The sequence below is a fragment of the Juglans microcarpa x Juglans regia genome, chromosome 5D, assembly GCF_004785595.1.
Source record: "Juglans microcarpa x Juglans regia isolate MS1-56 chromosome 5D, Jm3101_v1.0, whole genome shotgun sequence".
In the NCBI taxonomy this organism is placed as follows: domain Eukaryota; kingdom Viridiplantae; phylum Streptophyta; class Magnoliopsida; order Fagales; family Juglandaceae; genus Juglans; species Juglans microcarpa x Juglans regia.
The window spans coordinates 2,562,719-2,575,943 of NC_054602.1; the positions used below are offsets into that span (position 1 = coordinate 2,562,719).

At 36.1% G+C, this 13,225-nt stretch overlaps 1 protein-coding gene across 2 annotated transcripts; it reads left to right on the plus strand.

The window, feature by feature from the left end:
• The first annotated feature begins 3,286 nt into the window (after positions 1-3,286).
• Positions 3,287-5,681, plus strand: LOC121266098. Of its 2 annotated transcripts, XM_041169823.1 has the most exons (4): positions 3,287-3,883; positions 4,066-4,124; positions 4,552-4,619; positions 4,726-5,681. In XM_041169823.1, the coding sequence occupies exons 1-4, from the start codon at positions 3,581-3,583 to the stop codon at positions 5,370-5,372; spliced, it is 1,077 nt and encodes a 358-aa protein (XP_041025757.1). In that variant the 5' UTR covers positions 3,287-3,580; the 3' UTR covers positions 5,373-5,681. The 2 variants fall into 2 exon arrangements, with proteins under 2 accessions (XP_041025757.1, XP_041025758.1); XM_041169824.1 differs by having other exon boundaries at positions 3,797-3,883; positions 4,066-4,619; positions 4,689-5,681.
• Positions 5,682-13,225: the final 7,544 nt, after the last annotated feature.

Below are 13,225 nucleotides of genomic sequence, written 5' to 3' on the forward strand. Positions count from 1 at the left end.
GGTGTTTTGAATTTGGAGTAATTTTGGACAACTCTTTTAGCATAAATTTTTGGGTCCACATTTGTGGGGTTAATTCTTTGTTGTGATAGGTAGGTGGCAAACGGAACAATAAATATCCGAATTAACATCCACCAACGAATGCAACGTTCCCTTTTAGGACCAGCATCCAATTAGTAAACACTTCTTGCAGATACATGATGATAACCGAAGCAGCACCATTCTCATCCCAAAATGCCGTTTCCCAAATACATCCTTAATTCTCACGAAATAACCTAAAAACTGATGGCAAATTAACCACGTAAAGTAGCCTGATCTCCGCCCGACGAACTAAAAAGTAGAGATCATCAGCTAGCTAGGTCGACTCCTACTCCTTAATTCTGATCTGATCTTGTTAACGTTAAGTTCAAATGCCAAAACATTTGCAAAACTGGAGAGCACGACCTGTCGTAATAGATCAGGGTACTACACATATAGGGGTCAAGGACATTAGTTTTTCCCTTCACCATCTGCTGGACCCGTATTGGCTGCTCGATCGAGTTCCACCATCGTTGAGTGGGAGTGCCGCAACTTTGAGTTGCGGAACTTCGATCATTGAGCAAGTCTTTCATGCTGTCATATTTGTTACCAAACGAATTAGGCGAGATCATCAGTTTTCTGCCTGCTGCATTAATGAGGACGTTGTAGGGATTAGAAAGGCACGTACTTGCATGGTTTCCTTGGGGTCATGTACGTGCTCGGTCGGGGGCCGGCAGGAATTAAGAGTCTGTGCATCAAGCTGGCTGGCATATAATATTACAACACCATGCATGCATATTAATCTGCATGTGATCATGTCAAGAGATAGAGGATTTATGAATCGCAACCGATCGATAAGAAGATCTATAATTGGAACGTGCGCGCGCGAAACAACTCCTCCCTCTCTGCAGGAAAGATCCGATTCTCGATACCTGACTGACTGATTAGTACTACTCCTGGCTAGACGTTCATCAATCAAATTGTAGGTGACACTTGCCAATGCAATACGTGTGTTCTCGCGAGAATCCTGCACCATATAGTTATACGTTGGATTTCAAATTAGAAGCAAATAAGAGAAGCTCTGGCCCATTTATGCCTTTTGAATTTGGGAATAGGAACGTCGATAGCACCCGCCCAGGAGACAAATACAGCGTTTCATCGAAATAGAAATGCTAGCTCGTTTAGAGTTGGTGATATAGTCATGGAGGCCGGCCAGAAAGTTGGGCTGAGATAAATCTCCAGAAAAACTAGTTGGACTTTGAACTTGGGCCTTCTCTATCTCGAAATCAAATCCTGTTTTAGGCGAGTAATGATATTATGATATTGCCTAAATACCAAAAGTCCCACCTTAATTTATCACTTTCAGTGTGGGCCGGTTAGAGTCTTACAAGGCTTGTTTGGAAAAAGTTTACATCTAAAAATTCTTATTTTATTTCTAAATATCAATTAAATATAAATATTTTTAAATTAATTATTACAATTTTTTTAAACAAAAAATAAAAAATAATTCAACATTTTCATATTCCAAAATAAAAATAATATTAAAAAAAACTATATTCTAATAATATTTTAACTTTATATTCAAATTTTTCTCTTTCATTTTTCAAAATCTCATAAAACATTTCAAACTATCTCACTACTATTCACAAACTATCTTATTACTATTCACAAAATTCTCATCTCATTTCACAAACTATCTTATTAATATTTTTCAAAATTTGATTTATAATCGACCTAACTAATTTAATTTTTATGTTAACCTTCATTAGAATAAATTTTATTTGAACCAGCAATCAGTAGTAAAAATTCCCATTTTCTCATAAAGAAAAACCAAAACCAGTATTTTAAAGACAAATGATCATGAGTTTAGAACCCAAGATGAAATCATTCACTGGCATAATAATCTCCATCCCATTTATCACATAACCACAAAAAATTGTACAGAAGTCTTCTATAATTCTTTAATATCATACCATGTAGAAATGGTTAAATTCCAGCTACTTTTTCCCAACTTAAATGGCTAGATCATCATGTTATCCAGCCAGACTTGGTTGCTTCCACCAAGTCACCGTTCATCATATAAATATCCATTATTTAGACGTGATATTTTAAAATGACAAGTAATTATGTGGAGCTATATACGATATATCTCCTTTGATTTGAAAAAACTGTATAAATTAATGAATCTTATAATATTTATTGAACGAGTAATTACAAGTCCTAAATAGATAATAGATAAGTCTCATACAAATTTTTTGAAATAAAAATAGTCCTACTAATAAAGAATAGTATTTTTTAAATTTTTTTTAAAGTGGGGTCTATCTTTTTACAAGGGCTTGCATGAAATTTGCTTATTTTATTGAGAAGTTCCACATGACTTAGGAACAAACTCGTCTTGGACTTTATAAGGAGTTACCCCACTCTTCCTATTAGATCTTTTTATGGATAGAAATAAGTGTTTTTTTATGGTATCAGAGTAGGTTAACTTATGACTGATGATGAGCTCCTGTAACCTATCCACGATAATAGTACCATAAATACCGGCCCCACACGTGAGGGTGCGTATTGAGAAATCTCACATGACTTAAGAAAATGCTCATCCTGAATTTTCTAAGGAGTTATTACACTCCTCCTATTAGATATTCTATAAATAGAAATGAGTATTTTTATATATTTGAGATTGTACAAATAATTTCTCTTTATCTCTATTCTACTTGAAATCATCGAACGATTTGAGATATTCTTTTTCCATTGATCATCAATTAGCTATAGACACCAAATATTGGGTTAAGAAATCTACAAAACCATGTTATCACTCGGAGAAACATTCTGGAATAAATACTAGGCATTGCTTGCTAATTGAGAAAGGGAGAATAGGAGTATGAGCAGATCATCATCCAGACAAAGGAGCTGTCTGATGAACAGAAGAGAATTAGGAGAGCCATATGTATATGCATATACGGGTCGTTGTAACAAAGAGAACCAGAGGTTGGAAGGGGGGCGTGGGGAGTGGTGGATGGGACCCCTTCTTAAAAGTAGAAACGATAAAACTACCCAACTCCCCCATCATTTTGTATTCCTCTTCCCACCTTCCACCCTGGCATCCTCGTTCGTACCCTGTCCCCTTCTTCGTCCCGATTCTCTCTTCCCCCTCTCTCACCTGCTACCTACTGAACCAGTCACCTATACCCCAGTCCCCTCACACGTGCCATCCTTCCTCTAAACCTCACCCTCCACACGTGAACGCTCCTCCCCTATCTCTCTCTCTATCTCTCTCCTAGAAACGTATGCGTCCCCCTTTCTGTGGTGCAATTGGTGCAACAAATAAAAGTTAGAGAGAGAAAGAGAACCAAGATTATTAAAAAGCACCAAAATTTTTCTTGGTCTTTGGGGTTGTAGTAGTAGCATATGGTCTTGCACTCTCTCTCTTTCTCTCTTTCTCATCTGTGAAATCTGACCTGAAAGATCACTTCTGGGTCTGAGTGCGTGAGTGGTCTTTCTTTCTTAGCCAGCCAAAAAATCTCTTGGTTAGAGATAGAGAGATCAAAATCTTATCTTTGCACCGATGAGGATCCGTAAAAGGCAGGTTCCCTTGCCTCTCTCGTCTCTCTCTCCGGTTCCTCTCTCAGATCCCCTCCTCAACCGGTCTCCGGTGGTGCAACTCCAACTCCACGATGCCACGCACCCAAAAGCCTCAAACCCACTTGGAAATCTCACCCCACAAGGCGATAGAGATGCCCACTTTGATAAACCGCCGTCCGATCAACCCAATCAACTTCTCTCACCGATCGGAGGAGGAAGCAGTGGCCTGGATTGCTCGGATGATGCTGGTGGGACACACCAGGGGAATAATAAGAAAGATTTCTCGGTCAGTGAAACAATCTCATATCATTAATTTTTACTGCTGTTGGTTTTATGTGTGTTTTGGGGTGCACTTTGGTTCAATGTGCCCTAAAGAGGATTTTCCAGATGCCGGATTTGTATACATAGAGGGGGCACATTAGGGACAAGCATGTGTGAGTGGATTATATATTTGTTGTGATTTTGCAGGCGTTATTGCTAGGGGAAGATGAGAGAAGGAGCGAGCGAGAGAAGGGTAATGATATCAGGTAAGAAAGGAAGCGGAAAAAGCTAACCCATGTTCTTCCCATCTTTCATGAAATCTTGTAGTAAAAAAGGTGAAAAGACGGAGACCCATAACTCGATTTTACCCATAAGAAATTTTTTAGAAAAATAAAAAATAAAAAATAAAATACTGTAAGTGGAAATACTGTTTTAAGGTGTTTTTATATCAGCTTTGGGCTAGCCACCATACCTTCCCATCTAATCTAATCTAATCTAGCTAGCTCTTTTTTATCTCTATCTCGGCTGGCTAAAATGCCCATGCGGTGCACGTTAGCATGAGTTTGCTGGTCCCAGCTACAATACATCTTGCTCCATATTGCACTTTTTTTGGGGGGTTTTTGTTTGGTTCTTCCTTGGGCTGTAAATTTTATGTATGTGGTTGTGCAACTCCTGGGTCTGGTTTGCTTTTAGGAGGGGAGGCATCCTGGGTGCAGAAACTGTTACTGGGGTTCTTCCAGAATCAAGCACTTCCCATCAAGGTAAAGGGTATTTACTAAAGCAAATTAGCCATAGAATTTATACCGTTAAAAGGTATTTCATGAATGTAGTGCTGTTGGTGGTTGTTTGGCTGCAATAATATTATAGCACCTGGAAGATGGTGTGAAGGAGAGAAAGCATTCCCACCAAAGAAGAGAAGAAGTACCTTTGAAAGAAGAGCGAACGAAGACGCGATAATGGAGAAAGACAAGAAGATGATCAAGACTAAGATGAAGACGAAGATGAACAAGAAATGTGCACAACAATACGACGAAGGAGAAGAGAAGGAAACAAAGGAGGCTCCTGAGAATACCAGTGCAAAAAAGAGGGGTAGAGGTGGTGCACTTATGGAGGGATCGAGGTGCAGTCGTGTTAATGGGAGAGGATGGAGATGCTGCCAACAGACCCTTGTGGGCTACTCTCTTTGTGAGCATCACTTGGGAAAGGGGAGGCTAAGGAGCATGGCAAGCGTTCGAAGCCGATCCTTGGCTGGGAATAATACTGCTCCGAAAATGGATCATGAGTCGGAGCCAGTACTTTCGGCACCTTCGTCGTCGTTACAGGAAAACAAACCAAAAGATTCTGTGTCAGATAATGATGGAGATGATGATGGTCATGAAGATGAGAAGAAACCATTGATGGTCACGAAGAAAAGGATGAAGCTTGGGATGGTGAAAGCGCGTTCCATAAGCAGCTTGCTCGGCGAAACAAACAACGGGCATAATGTTATGGCTGATAATCATCATGATCAGTAGTAAGGCAAAGTACGTACATACTCTCTGAAGGCAAAACCTGCGAGGATTATTGCGTGTCGATCGAAAGCCATAAAAAACACAATGGAGGTTCAGGTTTGACGTTGTGTTACGCAAGCTAGTACTGGTGCAACTGCTTTCAACATCCGTTTGCGTTTGATAGTTTTAATGAAATAACGAATATTAATTAATGCTTTTAGTTATCATCAATTTCTTTTTTTCCTTTGAAATCTTTTCGTTAATTAGTTCGATGATCTTTTGTTTAATATCAAATTAAGAAGTACATGGGAATTTATATATTTTGCAGCTTAATATTGTCCTAGCTAGCTAGCTAGATTTTCTTTCGATCGAAGAAATGGTTCTTAAGTACTGATCTAATTACATATGTCTTTTTAGCTAGCTAGCAGCTACCTGTAATATCATATATATATATATATATATATATTGAATTTTGTATCTTTGAATAGTAAATCGAATATAGTATGAAAAGAGCCATTCATGACATGAGTTATATAGAAGCTTAATTTCAAAGGTTTTATGATGATAGAACAATCATCAGTAGGCCTTAGATCATATATATATATATATAGAAGGTATTGCCCGCCGGTCCGCATGCAAATGCCAAAATTCAATGACTTCTGATCCATATATATATGAAAGGATAGATATATCATATATATTAATCCCATAGAAAATAAGTAGAAAAATTAAGCTCCATTTATTAATCACTTGATCATCCAGTTTGAAATTCGTGGAATTTTTGTGAAATGATAAAAAATTAATATATTTATACACCGACCCTAATTAAAGTGTGCATTTAATTTGGATATATATATATAAATTTTCTCCTTTTTGTAAGGGTAAAAACAAATGAACTGGAGCCATTTTTAACTAGCTAGTAGAAAACAGAAAGCACCTTGAGGCCGACAGTTGGCAAAAAAGTTGGTTTCCCCTTTGTCCATAGGTTGGGTGGGGTATGAACTGCAATATGATTATTGGTTTGACGTCCATTTAATATTAAAATCAGTCCATAATTCTGGCTAAAATCATCAAATATATATTAATTCAATCTCAATTATTAATTATTAAATTATGAGACTTAGATAATGTGTGTTGTAAAAACCTTTAAATAGCACTATTTTTACCAAATATCGGTACATTTTTCTACTAATTATAATAAATAGATTAAATACTTTTGCATAAAAATGGACAAGCTAGCTAGAACCCTGATCTTAGAAACAACTACGCACTACAAATTCGTATAATTTTTTGTTATGAGTAATGCTACTCATCATCCTAATTTTCTTTATATTTTCATCATCTTATAATGTGATATTAGGTAATTAGAAATTATTTATTATATTTCACTCGTAAACTTATTATTTAATGTCACATCATGGCCGGATGATGAAAAAATGATGAGAGTTAAGATGATGAATAGATTTTTTTCTTTTATTATAGCTAGCTAGGCACGATCATGTATGTAGTAGAAATAAAAATTAACTATACAAAGTCATGTCGACATAGACAGACAAATGATCAAATCATTGCCCAATTTGATCAGGAAATGATCAAATCATGGACAAAATGGTACTTTATGAAAAAAATGAGTGAAACTTATACCAGTTAATTTCCTCTCTCTAGATCTCTAGCAAGATTGATCGACTTGCATATATATATATATATATATATATAGATATGGTTCGGCCAGCTGTACACGTCGTTAAATTCCTCTACCGGCCTCATGCATCTAAGTTAGCACGAAAAGTATATTTATTTAGGACCACGGTACTACTGCAGTACCTTTAATTTAGAATATATATATATATATATATATATGTTGTTTACTCAAAATCAGTTAAAACTTCAAAACAATTCCGTGAAATCAATCAGCTAGCTTATAATTAGATTCATGTTTATAAGATCACTCGTGAAATCAATCAGCTTTAATTATTTTAGTGGCTAATTAATGGTCTTCATCCATTATATATCTTGACTACGACGTATCACTGCTTGGCTGGATAGCGAGTTGATCATCTGCTCACCAATTTTGAATCGGACACCTCATGTTTAGTTGAAAGCTGATGCCAGTCGACGTACAGCATTTTTGTCAGAGTTAGGGACCTCTACGTAGAATTAATGGATGTTTTGTTTTTTTCATAAGAGTAATGCTCCAAAGTTTCAGCACTAAGTCTATATAATTAATTGGAGAAATTGCGTAAATACCGGAAATTAATAAAGTGGAAGTTTGTGGCATTTGAGCCAGCTTAATTTGAGGAAAACGATCGATCGAACACGCATTAATATATAATATATACTAGCAGGCTTGCAGCTGGCTAGGGAAGTTTCTTCAAAAAGTAATTAGAAAAAATATCTAATGAATCGCATAATCAATCAAGTTCACCTCCAATAAGCAGACGTCTGAAAAGCGAGTCATGTAGACCCCATGCATGCAGCAAGTATGGCACTAACTACTAAAAAGCACAAAAATAATATGTTCTAATATCAAGCTAAGCTTGGTTAAGGTTGACCATGGAAAATTAATGACATGCATATATAAATAATTACCAATTAAGCCGATCAATCGAATACGTACGTACTGTATATAATATATGTAATCGCAGTTTGGTTTAAGGAGGAATAATAATTAATAAATAAAGCCCTGCCCTGCCCTGCGCTAGCTAGCTAGCCAGCTACCTGCATGCAGCATTGCTTCTGACACAATTTTATATATATAATAATTAAGCGTCAATTAAGTTTGACCACTAAATGAGATTGTCGTGATCCCTAGCTAAGCTTCATAATCATCATCATCATGTGGAGTGGAGTGGAGTAAGGGCTAAGAAAATCTACTACGATCCCATCCAAATTTGAACAAAGTGCATGGTGTTTTATGCCTTTGAAATTTTTTGTCTATGATAGTAATTAAGAGCTTTATCATTAACATCTTCTTACTTTTAACCCCACCTGTTGTCTAACTGTCCGCCCTAAAGACACCCTCGGTAAATGTCAACAATGGTTGTCATGGAGCGCAATATGTAGGAACACTACTGGTACTGATGGGGTAGGCTTTGGGGGAATTGACAGCTAAAAGTTCCTTTTTTTTTTTTCTTTTTAAATTTTATCAGAAATTCAAAGATATGTAATTGCAGTTGTTTTTGGCTCAATCGCCCAACATGCATTGAGGAAAGTCCATGTACCTTTTCTTAAGGTGGAAAAAAAAGAAAATTAATTAAAGAGAAAAGAACATGTGCCAGTGCCACTCATCTAACTACATTTGTAGGCCGCTATTAATTAGTCATATTAGTGGATTTATTTTCCGGTGAAAAAAACTGACCCTAGCTATTCGGTTGGTGTTGCGAGAAATGTAATTAATATAATATAAACCATGAGATTTAGTACTATTCTTGGTCTTACGCTAGCTAGCTTTGTTTTGGTTCTAGACCAGCGAGGAGTACTAAGCTGGGTAGTATTTTTGAATGTTAGGGGTAGAATATTGAAGAAACATAGATCCTAGAATATTAGTCTTTCCAATAAAAATGATATGGGAATCGATTGTCTTGTTTGGGGTCTGTTCGGGTTTAATTAATTTGATCATTAATGGAAATTAAATAGCCCTGTATGCCTGGTTAGGAGTTGTTTAATTACTCGAATATATGTATGTACGTACGTATGTGCCAATGCCTAAAAGTCACTGCTGCAATTGCAGTACTGTTTTCTCGTTCCATGGATGTTAGCTAGGCTCGTAGCAAGCAGACGGATATATGCATGGTCACTGGCCTGTATATGCAGCATGCTGTACATGCGCGCGCCCGCCTCCTTGACCCACAACAATGACTTTCATGTCCTACATATGTCTTTTCTTAATTAGATAACTTTTTTACAAAATATATGTTTTGCTCTCTTTTTCCTGGTTTAGAAGGACTATTGTATTATGAAGCCAATATGATAATGAAGTCTCTATTTTTGCAGAATTCTCTCTCTCTCTCTCTCTCTCTCTTTTTGTGTGGTTTGATTCCTCTGATTAATTAAATATGACAATGAGATTCTTTCGGGATGGAGACCCTAAGGATGGAGACAATGACCAAAACGTCTTCCACATATTAGGAGACCATGCTTTTCCCCCCTACGCTCAATATGGTTTCGGAATCTCAGTCAGGTAGAAATCACTTTCGTATAGTAAGATCTGCACGAGCACCACTTAATTAAGTCTGACTATCCCATATATATGAATATATATATATATGAAGTAAATGTTTGCTAATTGCTTAACTTTCTTCTTAGTTTTAGACAGCATTAATTATATATTATATTGATATGTGGATTATAATAACTGATCAACCAAATATTATTCGGGATGTCTGGTCAAGAAGGAAAAGACATGAACCACACACACACACACACACACACACACATATATATATATATATATATTGTAGCTGATTTTGGGTACGTAGAAATGAGTCCGTACATGATCCTTTTAACCACTTAATTTGTCTCAGTTCCCTCTACTAGCTAGCTTCCATATGGCTAAAAAACAGTGTTGAGTTTTCTTTTCTGGTTTAACTATATATATATATATATATATATGTATGTATTGTATATATAGTTAGGCATGGCGGTATCTATAAAGCAAATGTATTAATATCTTGTTCTTGATCATCATTCGATTCACCAAGCTATGTTCTGGTTGGGTAGGCTTTCCAACGCGCGGGGTTGCAAGGCCAATGTCTTCGTGGCGTATATGCAAAGACTAAAGGGCCCGAGTACAGTTCGTTATCCTGTCCAACCTTGCCCCCACTCAGATAAATAATTAATTCAATCTCGATCGTGGGGCTAGACGGCCTGCCAAACGGGTATTGAACCGATAAAAAACTTTTTTTTGTTTTGTTTTTTTTAACACAGTTACAAGGCTGAATTATAGGTTTTAACTTCCTAGGTTTTCTCTTTTCCTTTTTATATAAAGACCACCTTCTTTTACAGTACTTTTACGCCTCTGCAATTTGATATAGATCAGCTAAAGCAAATATTATCCGCGGCCGGCAGAAAGAAGGTACAGCAATCAATTAATTAGAAAATGGCAGCCATGGAAAGACGATCTTACAGGCTGGTGCACTGCACAAGCATATGACATCCATGAAACCTGTTAAGATGATGATGATGATGATCAAAATCACAATCATTTGATAATTGATTCAACTTTGGCCCTAGGTGGAGTCTGAGGCTGAAAAGCTGTCTTATTAATTGCGTGTATGGATTCCAGTAAGGATCATATGAAGTTTTATAACAGTGGGTCATGAAATGTAAATACAATTGCCTTAATATTGGGGGGAGGGTGGGAATCATCCTTTGAGACTCCAGCTGCAGCTTGGTCGACTGGATCGAGATACCCTTTTAATTATTATTTGGTATTTGATCATTTTGTGAAATTAATCGTCCTTTCTATGTAGACTGGTCAGATTTTAATCATGTGTATGAAATGTTTCTGGTTCTTTTTCTTTCTTTTAAAAAGTCAAAAACAAAACAGAAGATAGATAAGCGCGAATATTGTTAGCGAAAACGAAGATGACGAGGAAACCATTGGTAACAAATATTGGCTTCGGAATCAATGGTCCACATGAAATACATAGAAGTTGCCAGCCGACATCGATCGATCCTCATTATACAACTCACAGCTAGCCTGCTGTCTGTTTGTTTACAAATTGGCCGGTAATCCTTGAATTAAGCAGGACATGCTAAAGACCAGGCGGATAATCAATCAGCTTGATGATCAATATATAGGCTGATCAGATCTATATATATCATGTGAATCCAAGTCCACAAATTAACTGGGTTTAATTTCGGGTTTTGAATGCACGCGTTAAGTATTTTTTGCTGTGAAAAAAACGAGTTTAACCTGTCGGTCGGAATCCGAACTGGACAATCATTTATTCGTGTTGTAGTACTGGTCTGTTGAGGAGGGGTGCCGTTTCGAAATTAGCTAACAAAGCTGGGTTCTGTGCGCCTATATGGGATCCCGGGAGTTGGCTGGTAATATTGAGTATATATATATATTAATTGACACACGGTTCGAATCAGAAGCAAGCGCGCAGTTCAGGTCGATATCACATTGAAGGCTTAATTAACATGATATATAGGATGAATTAAACAAAGGTGAGGGTCGGTCGTCATATATATATATATATATATGTGGTATTTGAGTACCGATCGATCATGAAGGCATGAAAGTACAGGAAGTGTAGATCGATCATCGAGTACTCCAATATATATATATATATATATATATATATATATATATATAATATTCAAGTTAATGAGCAACTCGCATGTTTATTATCGATATATTGTAATGCGCGCCGCCATTTATTATTTCCAATTCGCTGAGCCTGATCTTTGAGAGAATTAGACGAAGTTTTGTTATCATAGATCTAAGGGCTGCATGCCAATCTCTTCAAGTCCAGTACTCCGGTCTATTACGGAACGTACGTATAATATGGCCCATCTATATATATATATATATAGTGATAGCTAGGTTTATCATATAGAAATTAGCATATACGTACATGTAGCTAGCTTAAGGTTGTCGTCTCATGATCGAAATTAATATAGTAATTACTGCGTCTCTTGCCAATTTTTATAGGAAAAAAATCTTATTTGTGACGATTTTATCACTCGTGGTAACGAAAATGTGGCTATATATATATATAATTAAAAAATTCATTTTTTGTGACCACGTCTTATTTGCCGCAAAGGATTTTGGCCACCAGAATTAAACCCCTTTAATTTTTTGTAGTCTAGAGAATAGTTTTGTACGCATGGCAGATCGAAATCTAGTGTGAGCGCAATGTACCAAGAGCTAACCTATTTTAGTCAGACATTGCAAATGCCAAAAGGGTAACATTAAAGTATGATTAGAATAATTAGTGGAGCTAGCTTTCATTGTCCATTAGCTGTTTGTTTGTTTTTGGCTCACAGCAAACCTTCATTTAATTACTGATATCATGTAGTAGTTAGATAAATTCGATCTTGCCGTCCTTTCTGTCCCACATGCATATAATATATGGTTTATATATGCATGCAGTTTCATTGAGTACTACTTCTGATCATTATCTATATATATATATATATATATATATATATATATATATAATCTTTCACATGTCTTTTTTCTTTACAAAATTCTAGAGCATCATCTCTTTATCTTTTCCTTTCTTTCTTTCTTTAATCGACTGCTCAGAAACTAGAGATCAGAAGCAAAATTAAATGTATATTAAACTTGTTCGATCATTTATAATTTGGTTAAACCATAATTAATTAGTGGTGGTGATCAAGGAGTGCTAGTCAATTTTAGAAAATTTCAAGCAAGGATTATTAATTAACATGTGATTAAAACGACTAATTAATGGTATAATTAGTCTCTTGAAAAAAATTTATAAATTAAAGACAATAAATTTTGACTCTCAAGCGCTAGCTGTGAGATTAATCTATATATATCTACCATCTAATTGCTATATATATACTCAATCCTGAATATTGCAGATCATGGCCGTGCTAAATTTGTATGACGGTATCATGCGGCCTATCTGTGATTAATTATATCATGATAGAATTAAGAATGACTTAGTTCCGACAAATGATATTCACAATGCATTATATCATGGCCTGTTAGTATAACCACATGATGATTTTATAGTAGTTATGATCATTAATTTATATTTGGATTATTTACCAGAAGATATTACAATTTACAACGTCAATAAGTTTGCAAAACTGTAACATGGGGAGTTAGGTCCATTCTCGATCAAATTGATCGAAGTTGCAGCCAATAAGGGAGAAGAACCTAACCTCTCACATAG

Excerpts from the sequence above, each read along its gene's own strand:
- LOC121266098 (XM_041169823.1), top strand. The coding sequence starts at position 3,581 with ATGAGGATCCGTAAAAGGCAGGTTCCCTTGCCTCTCTCGTCTCTCTCT. Across the intron at positions 4,125-4,551 it reads GAGAAGGGTAATGATATCAG|GAGGGGAGGCATCCTGGGTG; the intron begins GTAAGAAAGGAA and ends GTTTGCTTTTAG. Across the intron at positions 4,620-4,725 it reads ATCAAGCACTTCCCATCAAG|CACCTGGAAGATGGTGTGAA; the intron begins GTAAAGGGTATT and ends ATAATATTATAG.